At 30.9% G+C, this 23,067-nt stretch overlaps 1 protein-coding gene and 1 long non-coding RNA gene across 4 annotated transcripts; both read right to left on the bottom strand.

Annotated features, from left to right (window-relative positions):
• Positions 1-1,791: 1,791 nt before the first annotated feature.
• On the bottom strand, positions 1,792-4,889 carry LOC114394278 (WRKY transcription factor 23-like). Of its 3 annotated transcripts, XR_003662684.1 has the most exons (5): positions 4,236-4,889; positions 3,675-3,818; positions 2,996-3,493; positions 2,162-2,335; positions 1,792-2,023 (listed from the first exon to the last, which is right to left on the bottom strand). XR_003662684.1 is itself a non-coding variant. In XM_028355960.1 (4 exons), exons 1-3 carry the CDS (start codon positions 4,784-4,786, stop codon positions 2,992-2,994), a joined length of 1,197 nt encoding a protein of 398 aa, XP_028211761.1. In that variant the 5' UTR covers positions 4,787-4,889; the 3' UTR covers positions 1,792-2,335. The 3 variants fall into 3 exon arrangements, 2 of the variants coding, with proteins under 2 accessions (XP_028211761.1, XP_028211760.1); XM_028355960.1 differs by having other exon boundaries at positions 1,792-2,335; positions 2,992-3,493; XM_028355959.1 differs by having other exon boundaries at positions 1,792-2,335.
• A 13,166-nt stretch (positions 4,890-18,055) lies between these two features.
• On the bottom strand, positions 18,056-22,367 carry LOC114392566. The gene is made up of 5 exons (XR_003662343.1): positions 22,200-22,367; positions 21,050-21,117; positions 19,578-19,698; positions 19,380-19,478; positions 18,056-18,904 (listed from the first exon to the last, which is right to left on the bottom strand). It is a non-coding gene; the product is annotated as an uncharacterized LOC114392566 (long non-coding RNA).
• Positions 22,368-23,067: the final 700 nt, after the last annotated feature.

The following is a 23,067-nucleotide window of genomic DNA, read 5'->3' as shown; positions in this document are numbered from 1 at the left end:
TGTCACTGCAGCAGTTGGAATTGGATTACAAGTAGATACGACTTTTCTGTTGCCTTTTGCAATTCGATAACATAAAAGTTGGATGGCTGGAAAGTTTGGGATACCAAATAAAGTCACGCTCTAAATGGGCCTAATTATTTTATTTATATCAGAAGAAAACCTTTTTTCTTCCTCGCTTCAAGCAGAGAATATTCTTTAACCAGCGACATGGTGGGAAAATGGGTAAAGCTTCATCACATGGAATTTCTGTGTACATTTTTTTTATTTAAAAAAAAAGTGATTTCTTTAAATTTTCTTCCTCCCTATCTGGTTGTGTCCATACTACCACTTGCATGCCAATTAATCACGTATGGTTTTAAATTAAGATTGTTACAATCAACAACATATAATCATAACTACAATTACGATATATGGTTGTAGAAACCTTAAAATTGTACATGCGAACAGTAATTTAAAAACATTTACATATATTTGACCTTCCACTAAACCTTAATTTCTATTTCAGCTGGTACTGTATGTGTCATGCTTTATTTAAGGTATTCTTGTATTACCACCTCTCATCTTCAGGGAAACTTTTAGTATGAATGAAAGAAACAGTACGAGAGAATCCTTTACTAACAAGTTTTAGGACTAGTTTATTTAAACTTAAAAAAAAAAAAATTAAAACTAACGTTTTTAAGAAACAAATAAGATTAGTCTTAAAAAAAAAACAAAAAAAAAACTTATTTTAAGTAAAAACAATTTAAACAAATTTATGAGAAAATCATAAAAGTGCTTATTTTGTTTCACAAACATTTATTTTAAAAAATAAGCTTAAACAAATTAGCTCTTGATATCTTCTTCCTCCAAATTGCTTCTAGTATATAGTAAGAGCTTAGAGCAGACACACATCAGTTGTCAATCTAAGATATTCTCACACTTTTAGCAAATTTAAAACCAGCTAGCATTTTATTAAACTCGCTTTAAACCTCTCGAAAATCATGATAAAGAATATCTCAAATATTTAATCCTTAATTTGAGGTGTGATCAACAATTGAAAACTAAAATCTCTTAAACAGCCAAATACAACCGTACGGCAAAAGATCCAAACTTTCAAACTTTTAACTAACTCAACTAGCATGTATGTTGAGTCAATCATGGCTTCTTTCCAAATTCATCCAATCAATTGCACTATTTGGTATGAAAATATTTAGAAGAAAAAGCAAGGGGTGTGATGTTAGTTATTAATTGTTAGTATTTTGTTAGTAGAAGAATTGAATTCATGATCTTTTCTTTTCTCATTTTTTCTTTTATCATCCAATCAACCTTATAATTATTATTTTTACTCAAATCTTAATACATCAGTTAATGACGTGTTTGTAAAGAATCTCTTTGTATGATTTATCTTTTTTCTTCATCGTATTCTGGACAGTTACAAAAAATTAGCACATTGCTATCCACAGCCACCATTGAAATATTCTTGTCTTTCTTTCTTTTTGGAAAATAATCTCAGTTCAATATACTTTTTTCAAACATTGATGCTCCTCTATTTTGAAGACATTGAACATCATTTGAATTTAACTAACCTCTTAACGAATTTGAATTTGAAACAGTACAGAAAATTAGATAAGCCAGCAAAATTGATTATATATATTTTACAAAGTAGATGATTTTATGTTAATTCCAATAAGATAAAAAAAACTATGAATCAAAGGGTTGTACACCAAATAATTATATAACCAAATTTTACAACAATTATTATTTATTTATTTTTGCAACAATTATATAAAAAAAATTGAAACTCGAATTTTCTTTGCATCAAAGGGTTGTACGTCAAATAATTAATGAATCTAATTCCCAAGCAGGGATAGGGATAGTAGCATGGCCCATATGGCTTCTGCTAGTATTACAAAACAAAACATGTATGCTATGCTAGGGCATGAGAACCATATATATATATAATACTTTTCTCCACACCAATATCTCACATCATCCATCTTTTGCAATCATCAAGAAACAATCCATGCTCTAACTATTTCCTTCCCTGGAAACACACATCATCATTGAATGGCTGAAGCCCATCTTTGTTTATAGCTTATAGGGGAAGATGATGAGAAAAGCCATCATACACAAAAAGCTAAACGGTACTACTCAAGTAATAATGTTACAACTTTTTCCATACCTCATGCATTGTGTCAAGTCATGGGGCAATCATAACACTCTCTCTGGTGCATAGTTTTCATCTTTCTTTCTTAAATTTCCCTCATCATAGATATAGAGTTCCCTGCTCCATTGCTTATTAGCTTATATTCTTGACTTTCCCTTTCCCACATTAAGTCTCTGCCACCATAAGTATCTGAGAGGGAAAAGACGCAGCTAGCTAAAGCATTTCACCACATGCAAGTAACTGAACAAATTAAGAAAAAACCCTAGCCCTAAAAAACATTGGGTTTTCCACCATGAAAAAATCCATCGAACCAAAAGATCATAATCACGAGGAAGTACTAAAGAAGCTAATAATGCGGATGACATGAGAAAGACGAGAAAACAATATTTTTTTAAAAAAAAAAAGGGGACAAAAATGGCTAATCGTTGAATATATAAATATCTAGTTACAAAGAATTACCATATATAGAAGGAAAAAAGAAAAAAAAGTTAAAGTCACAAAATCAGAATACAAAGTCCCTCCATATATATCTATTATCTAACCATAAAAAGTGGGAACCTCCAAAATGTTTCATATGAACACAAGCCATCAGTTGAAGCGAGGTTTCTCTATGGTAACCTCTAAAGTAAAACACAAAACACCCCAAGAAGCCCGCCCATAGAGGTTTTCACTTTTCACCATTAGTTCAGTTAGCTAAAGAACCAACGGTACATAATAATATACCATACAAAGATACATATAATTAATATACAACAAAATAATTAAAATAAACTAATTTGTCATAATTAAGTTCTATGATTAATTAATTAACCCAAAATATGACTATATATTATGATGATCATCACCTACACACGATCTTCATTCTCCTCATTCCCCATCTGCGTTGGAACAATGTCCTGAAGAAGCCCATTGTCCCTCAAGAAAATATGAGGAGCCACCACCCTAGACGGCACAAAACCTCGCTGATGATTCTCTTGGCCCTGAAGAAAGCCACTCAACGATGACGTATTGGCATAGCTATTATTAACACAAGAAGCTGAGTTAACAACATTCAGTGGCAATGACAATGACGATGAGGTGGAGTTATACAACATTGCTGCTTGTGCTTGTGCTTGGTCCCGAAACTGTTGTTGTTGTTGCAGCATAAAGTGTGCCGAACCTAGTCCACTGGTGGGTCCGAACCCACTTGCTTCGGAGTGCATGAACCCGAAGCTAGCCCGTGACGTGGCAGGACACGGGTGAGTGTGTTGCCCCTCGTAGGTTGTCACCACCACCGTAGGATCCTCCGAGGAACGCTCCACGCGCTTCTTCACGCCGCATGTCGCGGTGGTGCAACGATAATAGCTCCTGTTTTGCGTGCACCGCAAGAAATAGTTTAATTATTAGTCCCAATCCAAAGTACTAAAAAGGAGAAGAACGAATCATAATGACAAAATGAATTAAGGTTTGATAAATGAAATGCATATATTTGATATTGATTAATAATTATATACTCATGGGTATATGATATATATATATATATATATACCTTGGATGAGGGCTGTTTTTGACGGCTTTTTGACCGTACTTGCGCCATCTATAGCCATCGTCGAGGTGATCCACTTCACTCTTTGTCATGAACGCAAATCTCGGCTCTCTTTGCTTTTTTTGGTTCTTCTTTTTTGGCTTGAGCCTAAGCATGGAATTTGAGCAAAAAACCAATAATTATTGGCATGTTTTTTTGTTTTTGTTTTTGTTGGGTTTCATTATAATAACAACAAACATAAGAAATCAAAATTAAGTAAAAGAAGATGAAATCGGAGAGAAATGACATTATAACGAAAACCCATTATTTTTAAGTTCAATGAACATACACAAAAACGGCCTCCTAATATATCTTCCATCAATTGTCACCACTCAGCAACCCTGTTTGTTAGCAACTGTAACCGACTCTATCCTCGTTTAATTTCATTATTATTTTTATTATTATTATTATTTGACACAAACACATTGAATGACATACAGAATTCATTCCTTTTTTTTCAAGAAAACAAATAAAAAAAATTAAGAAAATAATTAAGTTATTATTATTGGTATTATCATTACTTACTGTTTCTTAGTCTTGTCTTGGTCTTGATGATCTTCTTCTTCTCTGCCTGCTGTTGCATCTATTGCTGTTTCATCTTCCTCCTCTTCATTATCATTTCCCGTTGTTTTGTTGGCGGTGGTGGCGGCTGCTGCTTCGTTGGACGATGATGAAATAGACGAAGAATTGGGAGACGCCGGAGTGTTGAGAACCTCGGAGCCGTCGGGGACATTGGAGCTGGCTGGCGACGGAAGAGGGTGGTTGATTTGGGTGGTGGAAGGTGGTGGTGCTGACGTGGGGGCGGTGTTTTGGGACCAGTCGAATAAAGAAGGGGTATAATAATCAGCAGGGACAGCGAGCAAGTCCATGAAGCTATTAGCAAAGTTGGGAGCTTTAGGATCGTGAGATGAGGAAGGTGGTGGTGGTGGCATCATGTCAAAGATGCTACTAGAGAAAGCAGGGGAGAAAGGGAAGCTCATGCTCATGTTAGGAATCTCGTCGGAAAATGCCACAGAATTTGCCATGGTAGATGATGATGACTTTGAGTTTTTCTCTTTCTCTCTCTTCTCCTCCATTGCTTTTAATGAATTGTAGGTGCTATATATCGACAAAAACCTTTGCACATATTCCTCATTTTCTTTTCTTTCTCTCTCTTTTTGTTTAAAACTATTTCTCAAAAACTTCAAATAAAAAGTTACCCTATTCATTATTATAGGAGTATTATATTGAAAGAAAAGGAGAAACTATTCAATGCTCTCACATAGTAAAGTCTCTTAAACTATTCAATTTGTATACCACGTTTAACAGAGTTTTATTAAATTTTACTTGTAAATAAAAAACGGTTCTTTAAAAGCTAAAAAAATACAGTTACAAACCCTTCTTTTAAGTATATTAATGATGATGACTAGAAATTCGATCCTTAAATCGTAATATATTTGTTAAAATATGACAACTCTTCAAATATGGTAGTTTTCAAAAATGAAAAGTTGCACATAATTTTTTGGAAAATATATGACTAGATGTTCTATCCTTATATATATATTTATGTATATTTTTTTGTTAGGGTAAAAATATTTTTCATCCTAAACAGTTATGTTTGAATTAAATAAAATTACTTATGAGATAAAAAAATTTCTTTTTCTTAGAGTATATTTAAAGTAATTACATATTTAGAATTTAAATTTGAGATATAGATTAAGCTAAAAAAAATATCACACTAGTTAACCTATGGGTTTGATGGTTAGATATTATATATATATATTACAATATGAAAGTATTTATGTAAAGGAAAATTAAATCATTAGAATAGATTTCGGTATTATGAAAAAATAGTGTCTCATTCTCAATCATGAAATATTCCAAATTTTCCTCAGAATATCACATAAATATTAATTAATAACAGAAAAAGAAAGGGATAGTTTGGAGGGGGGTTTTGTTTAAATAAAAAAAATAATAATATAGAGTGTGTGAAAGGAGCTTGGATTTGGTTGGGAATTTGGAAAACAGGTTGGCTCGGGGAGGTTTCCCACCTTAGTGGTGACCGACATGTGGCGGTTTCCGATCTGAGGGTGGATGGCAATAGCATTTACTGCAAAAGAGGACCAGTGGTGGGTCCCAGTCGACGCGTATATTTGACAGGCAATCGGTTTGGGTGTGAACAGGGGGAGTGTACACGTGGGCTGTAAGGAAAAGGGTTTACGCTCTCTGATCATTACCGTCTGATGGTCCTGTCCCCTTTTAACATCATCATGCCAAATTCACCCTTCATTTTCTTCATTTCCTATTGTGTAATCTATTCTAATAAAATTATTTTTGCTAGTGCTGATTCATACTATATAAGTGTAGTTTGGTGACACGTTTTGGCTGGTCAATTCTATTTTACATTATCTTTTCATTTTCGTGTATAAATACTAGAATTTGGATCTTCCACAAATATTTTTATGAACATGCATTTAAAAGCAATAAAATCTAACACATTTTCAATCATAGTGTTTGGTTTGGTAGTGAGCAACTAAAAGATGTGGTGTTATCGTCACAAAATAAGAAGCAACGAAATGTTGCTTTGAGTGTAAAAATGGAAAGAATTTTGATACCATTAAAGTACTCCTATGTTAAACATGTACTAATTAATTAGCTTAAAATTAATTGATTTTAGTGTTGTTTTCAAACCAATTATGTCTAACACGTTTTTATTTATGTAGTAAAAAAATACATTTTTATTGTAGTGTATTATTTGATTTGGCGCTGAGCAATAAAAATTTGTGGTGTCTTCGCAGAAAATTAGAAGCAACAAAATGTTTCTTTGAGTGCAAAGAGAATTGTTATGTATAAATCAGGTGAATGGAATGAAGCACTAAAAATTTAAGTTCGATTGGTGAGAAAAAAAGTGATAAGGTTAACTTAAAATTTGAATTTATGTCTAATTTAATTTAAAAGTTATGTTATAAGATGAGAATAGATTTTTAAATATATAATCTATCTTTGACATTATCTTTAACATGTAAGATTTGATTTTTTTTTTCAATATATATACTCATGTCCCGTACTTTTTTATTTTGATGCATGAATAATATGTTCAATGATTCATTTTAATGGATTTAAGATAAAATTTAATATTATATTATAATGTGTATTAGAGTTTAACTTAATCTCAAAAACCAATTCATAAGATGAAAATTATCTTTCACTGGTATATTTTATCTTGTTATTATTTATAATTAATTTATATGAAATTTGAATTTTTTTTAAACAATGTTTATCCTCGAGGACAAACTTTACAAGAAATTAAGCATTAATAAACATGTAATCTTTGTGTAGTGATTCATATAACAAAAAATAATGTTAGTACATACTAATTTTTGTGGTATTTCAAGGGAGGTACTAAAATCCAAATTTAACATGTAAAACTAGTTACTCAAATTTGATATGTGAGACCAATTGCACATTAAAATATGAGGATTAGGATAGAATTTTACCCAATTATTAAAAGCATAAAAAATGTCAATAAATATATTAACAACATTAAGCATTAACATATACATACATACATACATATATATATATATATATATATATATATATATATATATATATATATATATATATATATATATATATATATATCTTTTTAAGTATTCATTTTAAGTTAATAACATTTTCAACATATGCAATATGATCGACATGATAAAGTCAATAATAGGGAAAGATACTAATCATCATGTTTTGGATTGATCACTCAAAATTCAAATCAATAATGATACTTCATATCATATAACTACATAGTATACTCGATCTCTATTTTCGTTTGTTTTTCTTTCTTTACTTGTTACATATAGTTCACATTCTTCTGTTTTTATTTATTTTTATTTTATTTCTCTTCGTCCTGACTTCTATACCCAAATATTTAAAAAATAAATTTCCAAATTTAATAAATGTTTAGCAAGAAATATTTGTTGAACAGTGTAATTTTTTTAGAAAATAGATTAAAAAATAGAATAAAATGAAAAGAAAAATAAAACAGAGACCCTTTCTTACTCCGGTTTCATTCCATAAGATGAGGTGGAATCAGGCAGCAAGATCTACAGTGATACTATAAATTAAATTTGAATCAACTGTTGGACTCAGTCAATGAACGAATATTTTAATTGTCAGAAAAAAATGATTAAATATAAAGGCATTCCAGTGAAAAGGAGTCTTCGTGCAGACAACGCTTACGTTTGAAGGTTAAATCCAGCAAGTAGCTATAGTATTAGCATAGAAAGAAAAAAAAAAATCTCCTAGAAAGAGTTACTTTAATTAATTCCAAAGTACTTAAAAAGGAATGAAAAATAAAGGTTTAAGGGAAAAACAAATTAACAAGTAACACGTACAACGTTGTGAGTTGCGACTTGTTAAGATCGTCGTCGTTTGTTAATTAAAAGCTTCGGCACGTGCCTGACTATTACTCAGTCAAGTCCTACTTTGCTTACATCATTTCCACGTCACTCATTCCTCATAAAAACCAGCTGCATTTATACAACTTTTTATTTTAATAAATTCACTACGGTAAAATGTTTTTAACTTATTTCAATAAGTTTGATGTCAAATTTGTGTGTAACTTTAATCTTCTAAAATTTAACGAATAAGTGTTTAATTTTTTTTTTCATTCAATTGCACATGAATAAAGAATTAAATAGATTAAATGTACGAAATATATATAAGATTAGTTCTGTAATTAAAAAAAACAGAATGTTGCCAATTCGATCCAATCCATTGTGCTAATAAAAACACTTCATTTGATGACTTCTGTGTAAATTTTATTTGAAATATTATTGCTCCAGTAATATTTCACTTCCCCACTCAATTTTTAGATCGATGTTTGTTTTTGGTTTTATTTTATTATTACAAAACGGGGCAAGAGCCCAGACGGACCAATGTTGAGAGAGTCATAAATGCTTTTAAAAAATTTAATGCGCCCATCAGTTAGGTGGATTGTTATTTTCTTATTTTATAGTATTTTGATATTATAAATGAAAATGAAAACATACATTAAGAATTTATTGTTAAATAATTTCGTTGGTTTCCTGATTTGTTGGTTTGGAGTTTAAATCTGAAGCCTCAAAAGCACAGTTCAAAACTAGCAACATGAAAAAATAAGTTAAAATGATTTCTTTTAATTATGGTACGATTTCTAGTTGTGAAGATAAATTTAAGGAGAGAAGTTCAGTCCAAGTAGAGAAAATCTCTAAACTCAAATAGTATTTCGAAATGAATTCACATTTACCTTGAAGAGACAAGTGATAACTTAAATTTGCAATATATATTAAGTACAAGACTTTATTTTATTTTACTCGATCTATTTATTCTTTGCAACTTACCAAAATTAAAATTTCTTTTAAGTTTTAAGTGACAATACTAAATTTTAATGAAATCGAAAACAATTTCAGTGCTGTAAATTTTCATAGAAACCTAATTTATTATATTTTTCAAATATAGTATTATTTGTTCACTATTTTAACAGAATATGACAACAGTGCTTCTTAAATACTGAAAATTATGAGTGTCCATTGTTTGACGTTGTGCCTATAAGCTTAATTTTACTTTTCAATGCATTAAGTTCTAACAAAAGATAGTATCGAAAAAAAAGTTCTAATAAAAGATCATATTAATTTAATTACTAAGTTGTAAATAAGTTAAACTAATTTAAAGGGATAAAAGGAGAAAAAAAATAAATATAAGATTTTGTTAAAATATCTTTTGTGGGCAGGGAACGTCACCTCTCACGATCGATGAGGGTGGTGGAGCCCAATAGCTAGAGACAGGCCCACTCCAGTGCAAGTACACGTGGCGGCATCAGAAAGTGTGTAGCAGTTCATACGTGTCGCATCCGACGGCTGGAAGTCACTGAAACAGAAATTGAAAGCAAATGCACTTTACGCGGTTTTGGTATATTCCATGATTGCTTCAAACACACTCTTCCCAAGCAAGCCATATGCTATAATAACCAACCGTTGCTTGCTAAGGCTACATGTTCTTTTGCATTACAATACAATTCCATTCTGTTCATTTTTAACCTTACCTCTTTGTATTTTTCTTCTTTTTCTGCTAAATCTATATCTTATCAATGTTTTTTATGTCCATAAACAAACACCGTCTTTTGGATGTCTAAAGTCTAAACTATCGATTACTTTTTTAATCATGGCAATGATTCCCTTGTTTCTTTTCATTTGTGAATGGCATGCATGTCCACAAAAGAGCTGTGATTTGTAGGAATAATATAAGATAAGAAAGCGTGTATTTATCATCAAGTGCGTAATTACCGTTGTTTTATCGTCTCTGAAAAGACCATAATTTATTTGTGTTCACTACTATAGATATACAAAATTTTACGTACCCCTGCATTAGAATAATAGTACAGCTAATTCTTTTAATCTTTCGTACATCACATTAAAACTATGTAGTAAATTATAAAATCTATTCATCCCCCAATATATATATATCAACTTGAATTTAAACTAACAAGAGAAATATGCTTATAAACAAACTTGGTATTGAATAGTTTAGCATATTGGCTTCTTGCATCCCTATTTCCTATTAATTTATACATTTTATCTTTTTCAAATACGTTCTTTTCTTCCCTTAAAAAACCGTTCTTCTCTAATTTCTCCATAAATTGACATACATAAATTAATTCTAATTAATAGGAGAAATTTTATTTATTAGTTTATCATTTTATTTTTTTCACTTCAAGTGCTGATCGACAAAATTATTTAAATTTGCTGTTGATTTTTATTTCAAAATATCCTTAACTGGAAGGTGTGCTTAAGGCAACGTTTTTCAAACAAAAGAACACGTATCCATAATGAGTAGTTGTTGATTATTAGGTACTGTATTATCTTGGATTAATTCCTGGGCAATAACATTAAAGAGGTGGGACAGGGAAAATGATATCGACGGTAATAGACGCATTTAATTGGTTCGAGTAGTGTTATATTTTTCTTACAAATTCTACTAATGAAAAAAAATAAATTAAAGTGCACAAGTGATGATGTATTTATAACTTTAAATTAAATTAGTCAAATGCTTTAGTTTAAATCACCAATAAATGCAATCTTATTAAATTGTGCATCTTAGAAGTTCACTTACTGCAAAGAAAAAAAAATCAATCATTCAATGCCTTTAAGATATTAAATAAGTTAAAAGTACAAAGACCGTATTTAATAAAAAACATTAAATGTTGCTTAAAAAAACATTAACTATATTTAAAAAAAAAAAACTAAAGTTGAAAAAGTATTAGTACAATGAAACATATTTTACATATTAAAATACAAAAAAAAAATTAATAATTATTTTTTAAAATAACTATAAATATTTGATTTAATGTATTAAGTTCCTTAATTAATGTTTCAAGTGTACTCAACTTATAAATCTTAATTGATACTAGTATATAATAATGTAAGATTAATTTTTATTAGTTTTTTACATTATTCAAAATACATATGTTAGTATTTTATCTTTTAATAATGAAATGTTATTAGTAACATATTGAAGAAGGTTTAGCGATATTCGTTTCACGAGGTCACTCGCAGATGGTGGAGCAAAGTGGCAACGCCGCGGGTTTTTCGGCGGCGCGTGGTTTGTTAATTGTTTATGTGTATATGAGTATATATCTCGTGTTTTGTTATGTGTATGTACATAACAATGGTCAGTGACAGTGTGGACTCTACATCACATGGGAGCAACCGACATAGGATTTAAAGTTCTGTTTGGGGTGTTTGACCGCGGTTTCTATGATTATACCGGCCAACATGTCGCTATATGGGATAATCCCAAACACTGCCATTATCTCTTATATTTAATGCCAAAAGTCAACCTTTTGAATATTTTCTTCTCGTTCGTTCAACCACACAGATACAAAAGAAAGCAACAACTTTTCCTTAATTAATTATTAGTACTACCATGGTCTTAAATTTAATCCCCTGCTTCTGCACCCCACCTTACTTGTCATGCATGTTCATCATTTTCACTTCTAAAATATACTACTATATATCTTCTTGGTTTACTAAACAAACGGTTTAATCGTAACGTTGCAGTGGTAATTTATGATATTATATCTATTTTGTTTTCATATAAAAAATGTAATAAAAGAAGTATAAATTAATGAGGTAATGTAAGAGAAAACTTATTCTTTGACTTAATTAGGTGGATTAAACTTGGTATATGAGGCTCTAGTTTAACATTGCTTGGCAGCTTAATTTGTTTCTTTTAACCAGTTGGCCAGCCAATATTCTTGTTCGCATGAAACAAAAATATTGGGAAAATTGCAAGATAATACGCCCCTTATAATACAAAACATCGTTCTCTCAATCTTAATTCAGACGGCCTCCAACTCCAAGTTCAATTGCAACTTCCAACTTCCATCTTCCGTATTCTATGACCGACCATTATATTTTAACTGCATAGGATTTATTAGTCTTCTTTGTTCTTTTCATTATAAAAAACATTGGAGAATATTTGATGATTTAGTTCTGTGATTCCTCCACCCGCGTTCATGTAAATTGCCTAAAGTTATTGATGATTGACAAAATTGATTCCAAGCTATTTGAATATTTGGGTGTAGCAAATGTGAAAGCAAATTGATTAATCTTTTTTTTTTAACCTATGATTCGAATATATTTTATTTGTCAGAATCCTTTTAATTTTAAAACATGTTAACCAAACCCATTTGTGATTTTAATAATATAAAGCTGTGTTCTAGATGTGTGTCACCATCTATGATTTCCATACTATATTATAGGAGTATTTATGAGTTGATCTGTTTAGGCGAAAATTTCCAAAACACCTACTTCAGTTCTGAGATTCCTTTTCCTTCGAAATGTTTTCAGTAGAAATTAGGTGCTACGATTGTATTCTGAAACTTAACTTATTGCTTTAGATTCTCTCAAGATCTGCCAATGTTTTAATCATTGTTTTAATTTTTTATTTTTTTAAAAATAGCTCTCAACATAGTTCATTCTCATCTTGAACTTGTCATGTTTGTAACTGTAGTCTATATAGCTCTCTAGATAGTCAATCCTACAACTTTTGACCAAAGCAATAATAGTATAAAATTAAAATCAATAAAGTATGAGAACTAATTCATATAAAAATATTAGTCATTGTTCCTTCAACCGCAACATAAAAAAAATGTCATCAGATTAAATCAAGACAACCTTATTGAAGTTTTTGCGGTCTAAGATACCATTTTTTTTCTTCAGTTTTCTTCCCTAGCAGTTGTTAACATGATAAGAGAATATTTATTGCCCCATAAAGTGTTGTTCTCTCCACTTAAACAAAGTTTATCATATAAATTGCCTAAAGCTTAACGTACCGAATTAAATAATTGCAGACAGTGTTCAAAGTAGACGTACGTCATGTTATTTTAGGTGGGGCATCGACTTTAATTTGATTTGGTACTCTTAATTTAGTTTTAAGATCGCAAAGTCTTGACTCCTTTCAGTCAACTTTTAGGGTTATCTCCCCCCAAAAGAGTTATAATCACAAAAGTGTGATGCGATTAACTCTTGAACGATATCGATAAAACGGATAATCAGTGGAAGGAATTGGTTGATACTAAGTTTATGACTACTCTTTACATCTTTTTGTCACGCTTGATTTTATTAAATATATCATGTTACGTTTCTTTATTAATTCATCCAGCTTGCATTCACATAAGAAAAAGCAATTAGGTTTTATTTCATTTTTCATTTTTGGTACTCCCTTCCTAACATTTTATTTAACAATGATAAACATTTTTTTTATGAATTTGACATTTTAAATTGAGAAATCTACTTAAGAAGATAAATATCGTTAATGAAAAGTTAATAATTCATAGTATTGCATATAGTGTACGTATGTAATAAATCATAAATATATATTAATTATCATTTTTTCTTTTATGCCTTTAATTTATTAGGTTATTAATGAGACATTCATCACTTATTTCTTATGAGAGCGGATGCATTCATTAGGTTATTTATAGTATAGGTTACATTTATTGATTGAAAAAATCATTTCTTGAATTACGAGTGTTGTTATTAAATATAACTGTTACTTAAAATATAAATAAATTAATAATTTGAAGTAAAAGTAAAATTTAATATGAAAATATGAAATAACATGTAGGATCCAATCTAATATTTTTAATAAATTTACAAATAGAACAATTATTGAAAAATTCAAATCTCATATAATAATATAAAGCTTAAAAAAGATAAGTTAAAAACTCAAAAGAAATGAATGATTTCACAACAGTCACAACAACAATGGTACAAATCATGGTATGAGTGAAAGTAAATTATACTAATTACATGTTTAGATATTTTTTAAAATTATAAAATTACAATGATTATCTCAAAACCACGATCTCCCCATGATTTTTCTAAAATAATGATATGTTGTTTTACAATTGTTATGATTTTAAAATTGATTTTGACTCACTCAACTGGCATCAATAAAATTACGGAGATGCTATTAAAAAAAATGGGAATGTTTAATTATTTCTCACCATAATACTAATCTTAATACAGTGTAAAATGGATGTTTGCCACTATATTAAAATAAAATGGTGTAAAGCAGAGCTGAAACAGAGCACAGTAAAGTTGGACCCAAATGAAGGCAGAATGGTTCTCGAAATTGTAGAAATAAGAACACGCAAGCGATGATTGCGGCGCCTCTTGCTTGGAATATTTTCTATTTACCTCTGCATATCTTTCTCTTCTCCCGTAAGCTAAAAAAAAGTAGTAGTATATTTTTCTATTTTCTAATACTACATGTTATGAGATATCCTTACAGCTCAAACTGCCCAATAATTTAAGATACGTTTCAAAGTTTCAATTACTATTAAAATATTTAAAACATTTGTTTAGTTGGCTTGTGTGGGACTGTACATGAGGAATGGGAAGTCAAAGTCAACATATATATGGTTTTTATATTATTGCATGGTGTCATTAAATAATGATAGTATGTTAATTAATTTGAAGATGAAGGGGGTAAAAACGCGTAAGAGTAGAAAGAGACAAAGAAGGGCAAAAAGAGGACAAATCGGCATCGTATTGCGTGCACGTCTCTACAAAAGTTAGGGACTCCATCTGTGCTTTTTGTAGCCATGCCCATGCTACTGCTGCTCTTTTGGAAATCACGAAACGATGCACATCGACGCTTTCTACGTAAAAATGTTATTCCAGTAGTATATCATTTCACACAACGTAGACCAAACATTTTTTATTTTTTATATCTAATTTATGTTAAATTATATCGTAAACATAATCAAGGACATTTAATAACACTAGATAAGAAAGTTAAAATAAATTTTAAAAATGGACAAAATACCATAAATATCTAAATATTAAAATGTATAGATTTTAAAAAAAACAAATTAAAAATATTTGATCAAATAACCAAGTTTTATTGGCCGAAGAAAATAATTCAAAAATCAAACTAATCATAATTAAATTAATTCTTATTTAAATTGAAAATGAGTCAATTGATAAACCAATTCAATAGTTTGATTTAAATCATTAGATTCATCGAATCAACCTAATTCAAATAATACCTTAGCCTCTAGTTTATCTCCACAGTACTAAAGTACACCTTCTTCATATATTATAAATTATAAATTATTCTCATTATATAAATTAATCCAAGTATATACTTTAAAAAAATACATATAAATTAAGGAGAGAGGTGGGTTGATTAAATAAAATTTCATCGTAGTGCTAGAATCAACAAATTACAATATATTGTATTTCTATAAATAAGCGAATATATATATGGAAGAATCAGAAGAATTAATTACTTTTAGAATGGCAAGTACTACAAAATATTTATTAGTGATCCATATGTATTAGGTAAAAAAAACAAGCAAACTAAAATATTAATTTTGAGAAAAAATTAGTTCGATTTATTGAAAAGAAAGTAAGTATACATATATAAAAGATCATGCTGAGTTAATGGAGACCTAAAGACTAAAATGACTTCAACAATCCTAGCCCTGGTTCTAGTTGTGTGCTGTTATTTCTAAGGAAGGTGCATGCATATTTCATTTTGAACTTTCTTTGGCACCTTTTGTTGTAATATTTTTGCACCATCAATTATTAAATAATGTATTGAAATTTATATCGTAATTATGTAACAAATAGTTAATAATAATTATAAGTAGAAGGCCCAAAACAGTTACAAGTAGAAGAAAAATACCATCAATGTAAAGTATCATAAATTCTTCAATTTCTTAATTATATCCAACTTTTTTTCACGAGGTAGGAAATATAGGTTATTAACTAATATCACGTTTATAGATTCTTCAAAACATTACGAATAAACAAATACCGGTATCTGGCAGGTTACTTTATACTCCACTGTCGTTGCGTATGATCAGTTAATGTTCGGTGTGTTCTTTATCCGTATTCAAAGAAGTTACGCCAAATAATATCATTGTTGATTACAACTTAAGAAAGATTCCAGTGATTTCTTTTTACAATAAAAAAGCATATTGTGTCACTTCGTGTCTCAATTATTTGTAAGATATAGATAGGTGTTTATTTATTTACACCGCAAATATATGGATGTTGTTAATTGCAATGCTTTGGAAAAAATTATAATTCCAGAGTAATATCTTAACGTGGATATATGTGAACTAGCATATACCAATATTGGTACGTATGCGTATTTCTTTTTCTTTTTCTTTTACCGGGTGTTGTGTTGAGAGAATGCATTTAATTTGAGCAGAATAGTTAGTGTTTCAGAATAAGCCACGCTAATCAGATTGACAATCTCAACTATTTCCTGTTATAGTAATGAAAGTGACATAATTATGAAGCATATGCCCTTGAAAATCGCTTTTTAGATATGATATTTTGTTTATTTGAATAAGATACCCTTTATCAATAATAAAAAAATGATTTCTACTCTGAATGTAACAACATATACATGCAAACGTAAACATCTCAAACTTCACATTTAACCAACCTATCTTTTCCCAATTTGAAGTATTGATCAACCTTTTTGTTTTGTTTTACTTTGTTCAAATTTGATGACCCACGAGAATGAGTAGTACTTACTACCCAGATTTAACTACGTTAAGCTTCTTTTGAATGATCCGATCTTAAACCTTGAGAGAGGAAAGCATATACCTTTAACATTAGATTATAGTGTCTTGCACGCTCACGGCGAATAAACAACTCAATTTTCAAGGGCAAAATGAATGGGGATATCACAAAAATGGCACTAAAAAATAAAAATACGGTGGAAATTAATGGCTTGAAGGGGAAGTGGGGGGGGGGGACTTTTTGTGAAAGATGTCTCAATTACGTGCCAATAGAGTGAAGGATTGGATCATCACTAAATGGGCCAAGGTCCCGTCTAATAAGGTCAACCACACCTATACCTTGGATAGTTCTTTGACAGAGATAGAACTGACTCTGACGATTATATTTTAAGGTACAGGTGCCTCACCAACCAAAAGCTCTAGATAAGTTTGTGGTTCGTAAGGTGACACACCATTGGCCCACGAAGCCATTTTCAACTTTGTTTACCCTATAAATAAATGATATATTAATAGAAAATATGCATGACAAACTATTGATACAAGAGTTCGCTTCAAGCTATAAAAGCAAGCCACATAGAGTTAGAATCTAGGATAAGACTTCACGGCTTAAATAATAGGTGACGAACTTGGACCGGCACTAACTTTTAAACAACCAACTTTCAACGTATCTAGTGTAGACACAACTAAAACTGAAAATACACTGTCTTTGAAAGAGGTACGCCAATATCCTAACCAGCTGAAAGAAATGGTCATTAATGAGTACATATTTGTTTAGAAAAACAGCCTTTAAACCCCTCCCAAAAATGATAAATAGCTTTTGATTAAATACTTATTCAATAAATTCTTATTTTATGAAAACTTATAAATTTGATCATGAAATTTATTGAAATAAGTTAACAACTTTCATAAAGCAAAAAAAGTCATTGGCGAAAACTAAATTATAACAAAATGTTAAAATAAAAGAATACATAAACATGACAAATTAATTAAGATCCAAGATATATATGAAAATATCTCTAATGATTTAAACTATCCTCTTCCCTTGAATTAATTGTTGAGGTTGAATTGGATCTACAAAATTTTCAGATTTAGTACAGCATCAAAATGTATCACAATCCTAATGTTATGTAATTTCACTGTCTCGATCATGAGGTGTGCACTCTAAATTACGCATGGAACGGAATATGGACAAAGCATACTTTATAATGTTTCTCGTCCGTTGAATTAAAATTTAGGGTTATTTTAAAGTCAATTCTCTCAACAACAATAATAATGACAACAGTAATACCAAAGAAAAGAAGGTTTTGGACTGATATTAGAGGAGGGGCAGGCGGTTTTCCCTAAATAAATTTGTGAGGCATTGCTGCACATATTCGGCGAAAAGTTTATACTATTTGCAACTGAAAAACAAAAAGAAAAGGAGATAAAACTGGTTCGAGAGGTCGATTTTGCTTTTGACTTCTGACACTCACCGTTGTTTATGGGTCCCCATGTGAAGAGTCTATGCCCATAAAATTAATTAGCCTGCTAACCATATAATATTCAACCATATGTCAAGCTAGAAACCAACAACGAGTCCTGTTTTGGCACATGAATAACAGTGCCACTATACCTAACTCAACCATTCAAACTATAAGATCTTTAAGACTAAGATTCTGGATTACCTTGTTTTCCATTACATTGTTGCTTTCCAGAAATTGTATTATTAGTATTAGACCAGTTGTACAAATGGATTTACTCAAATCCCTGCCACGTATAATAACATTGGATTACACGTCTTGTCCCTTCATTTTGCATAATTTCACCGACAAAATTCACTCACAATCTAAAGATTCTGTGGGGCCTTTTTGATTGATTACCCCACTGGCCCAGATTTGGAATTCAAATATTAGCTTGCTCAGACAATAAACCTTAAACACCGGCACTATGAAATTAAACAAAAATACCCATGTGATCAAACTAAATAAAACATGCCTATGGACCTGGATATGATGTTTTTCCAAGCGTTATAGATAACAGTATATTAATCAACATGTATAAAAAAGCAGGTATGAATTTTTGTTTGCTAGTTTTTGAGCTGTTATGGCACCAGCTTGTATAATTTTCCGTCGATGAACATTCTAATTATAACCTGATCAAATAAAAAAAATAAAAAAGATTGAGAACTACAACTAATTCATGTCAAGTAGGTCATATACATTAGCAACATGTGCACAATAAAAAGGATGTGATTGGTAGCTAGAGAAAATTGAAAAGGTAGAAAATTATAGGTGCAAATCGTTTTGTGATTGCTTACTACGAATAAAAAAAGAAACCTCCATGATAGTTTGCCACTGCCAATGTGTCATGCTTCTTAAAAATAAAAATTTCCATATATAGAGATGAAAGTAAAAATGCAATAACAAACACTCCCATCTACTCCTCTCTTCTACGTTTCCTATCTTTTAATTTTTCACCCATCATACTAAGCACTCCCTAAGAGATAGTGAAGTGCTTGCAATGCTTGGCCATGCAATGCAAGTCTGATTCCATTAATTTACTTTTGATGGGTAGGTAATGGCAAATGCACAGACAGATATAGAGCAAGTGAAAATTGGCAATCTGACCGGGGTTAATGTAACCTGGTCCCTCAAGAACTGTATATCAGTGGCAAGAACTTCTAAACTGGCTTTAGCATTATCCTGGTTCTGTAGAAGATCAATAGCCTGCACCAAAAATTCACATGAAGCTATTGTAGGGAAAGAATTAACAAGAAAATGAAGAAACATCCATAACACCTAAAGCTAAAACTAACATGGAAGCACCTCTTCTAATGAATATTCTGACATAACATTTGGTCCCAGCCATAAACACACTGAATCAGTTTCCTCTACACAAGCTTGTGAATATTTTTCTTCTGAACACCTCAAAATCAGCAGTAAGTGTCTGCATTTAAGTAGAGTGAAACATAAACCTTCTGGTTAATAAAAGATTTAACAATGAATTCAAATTTGATTCATTGATACTGATAGTGTAAAACGGTTTACAATATCAGTAAACAAGAAAGTACCACACTCATTATAGAGGTAGTGATTATAACATGGAAATTTCTAGCTGAAAATTAAAATATCACTGTAACTAAAAAACCTTCAAATCATTTGAACTAAACCAATATTGAGCATGATTCCTCCTAGCAAAGACCAACCGAGAAAGCCAATCACAAAGGTCTATCCCAAAGGCAAAATGTGCAGATTTGTGCAAAAATCTAGCAAGTGGACAAATAGGAAAGAGAAGCAGTACACTCAGCACAATCATGAATATTCATGTATATGTATGTTGATTGCCAGGAAAGAGATTAGTCATGCTATCAATGTTATGAGGAGTATTTAGTCATGCACACAAAAGCATACTTCCAGTCATCAGCTTGAGACTGTGAATAATGCTAAGGGATTAGAAATTGACAAATACCAATGAACATCAAGATTTTTTTTTTCATGTTACAAACTTCATGGCATAGAAAATATAGCCAGAAAAAATCAAATGCAAATATACACGGATGCATAGCACTAAAAACTGAAACAATCAGCAGTAGCATAATAAGTCCAAAGAAGGTAATATCAATCCTTAAAATCTTAAATATTAAACTGTATTGACCATGGTTCTCAATGAGCAAGAGTTAAAAATCAACATGGTAAGGAACTACAGAAGGATTTAGAGCTCAATGGTTTATCAGTAGACATGATTAACAATAGAAAATTATGACGTTTCCTTGGTGTAGTTAACCCTTCTCAATGGGAAAAGGCTTGGTTGTTTTCGTCATTGTTTTGTTGTAAGGAACTATAGAATATCTAGAATATCCCACAACTACTTCTTAGAAAATTACAAATCAAGTAAGTTGTATCTCACTTGTATCAATAAATAGAGCTAAAGTTATAGTTAAAGCCACAAGCCCACAACCCAAAAGCTGAATGCAATCACCTATGGCTATATATATATATATTATCTACCAACCTGTGAAGCACATGTAATCAATTTGTGAGTCATACATGATACATGTACTGGGTACAAGTACAAATTGTATATACTTAGGTAGGCATTTACCAACTAGAGAAATCAATGTATACACTGTGAGGGAAACTTTATATATACGATTAGAATAAAATGCACAAATTTTTCAGTTAATCCTACCATTCGAATCTAACACATTTTCCTCAGATATAAAACCCAAGTATCTAGCAGCTAAACAACTTTACAGCCATATACTATATGGGAAAATAAGCTCCAAACAAACCCTCACCAGTACCCCCTCTTTGCTTGCAATGTAGCAACGACATCTAAGCACTTCTCAATATCCGGTATCTTTGCCTGACATTTGACAATCACAATAAATAAATAATATCAGTAATTGGGTACAGAGAGAAAACAGCGTTTTTTTTTTTTTTGCTTACCAGTTATTGATTCAAGTAGAAATTCTTATTTTTATGATTTATGCTTACCAGTTATCGCTGGTGACAGGAGCAAGGAGAATGATACAATTAGAATTAGATAGTAATCTTAGTAACGATGCTTTTGAATTGTAAGCTATTGTACTGAGCCAATACTTATTCAAAGTTCTACCAATTTTTTTGTTTTTTGTTATGATCACAAACTTCTTTTTGTAAGTTGTGATCTTCGTAGTTATGAATTAATGAGAAATGATCAATATCTCTTTCTTTACCAATATTCTGCATCTATATAAATTTTTGTCAACACACTTGGAATGTATTGTATCCTAAATTTTTTTTTTAAAAACTGTCGTATCCCTGTATCTGGGCTTTGTAGATGATAACTAACAACCCTGGTGTTCAAAAAATTGTATTTTGAACCTATTTCAACAGTCCCATCTCATAAAACATACAATTAAACAAATATGAATTAGTTAATTACATTGAAGTGTATACTTACTGAGTTACTGACTCCCAAAAATACTTGTTACCATCAATTGGTCTTTACAAAATCTTTGAAACATTCCAAGTTCTAACTCAGTAAGGTGTACAACATTACATTATAAAAAATGGCACTTGTATACCGTACAAACTAACTGTTGCGTACATGCTGCTGAATCTCACCCACCATCATTTATGTCATTGCTTCAAATCCAATGAACCACAAAAATACTTACAAATGAAAAATCTTGCTCCCTTCCAACCCACTTATATTCTCTTAATCTTACACATAAGCAAATTGTCTCATTATACTCATCCAATACCAAATTTGAAAAGAAAAAAAAATCAATTGAGGGATCAAGCAGCAAAACAAACAGCAGATCCTTTTAAAAATTTCAACAAACAAAACTTTTGAGAATCTAAAAGTGCTCTAAACCCAAAGAAATAGAGTTAGCATTTACAATAACTAAGGAAGAAACATAACATGAATAGTGCATTGATTATTGAGGGGAAAGAAGAGACCATTTTGTTGGAGAAAAGGAAGAGCAAAGTTGTTGACATCAAGGTATGATTGAGTCAGATAAGATTGAACACCCGGAATCCCTCTCTGTTCCGCCACACCATAACCCGTTCCTGATGACATTGCATGTTGAGTTGTTTCCTCAACTCAACACCAATGTCGTGTACACGCTGGTTGTTTGTTTTGGGCCTTTCTTTGTTGAGGGTCAAAACCCAGTGAGAGCTCCATCATGGGTTTACTCTGGGTTCGTACTTATAATGGGCCAAGGATATTGATCCTTCGGCTTTTGCTTCCTGTACCCCTCATTTTTTCTAATTAGGGGTGTTGGAAGTAGAAGCCTAATCCTTTCATAAGTCAAATATGGCCGACAGGCCTCTCAATATAAGCCCATGGATGATTTCACAAGGGGCCTTTTGTGCCATTCCATGGTAGTCTTCTAAAGTTTGCTCATGTGATTATTATATCTGAGTTTGATTAAAGAAGAAGGTTAGCGTAGGGCTCCTTAAACTTGAGCTATTGTATCTGCACTCTCATTGTTGAATACAATATCTTCCATTATATTTCAAAAAATAAATGCCTTAAACTTGGTATAATGTAAATTTATGATTGTTGCGTAAGGAAAGTCCCGAGTGAGTGGAATATATGAGAGTACAGTACCAACTGTTTTGGTCATGTCACTCAATCTAATTGCATATCATGTGTCTCAGCTGTCAACAAAACAACAACTTTAACTGCCGAATGAATACCCTCTGTCTTAACATTTCCCTTCTCACTTCTCAGAATTAGAAAATCACTCTCATTGTCTTTTTTATTATGTCTCAACTTGATAATAAGAGTATTCAAACGGAAGGAATTTCTCCTGGAGCCACA

The sequence above is a fragment of the Glycine soja genome, chromosome 17 (assembly GCF_004193775.1).
Source record: "Glycine soja cultivar W05 chromosome 17, ASM419377v2, whole genome shotgun sequence".
Taxonomy (NCBI): domain Eukaryota; kingdom Viridiplantae; phylum Streptophyta; class Magnoliopsida; order Fabales; family Fabaceae; genus Glycine; species Glycine soja.
This window is presented reverse-complemented; position numbering and strand designations above follow the sequence as displayed.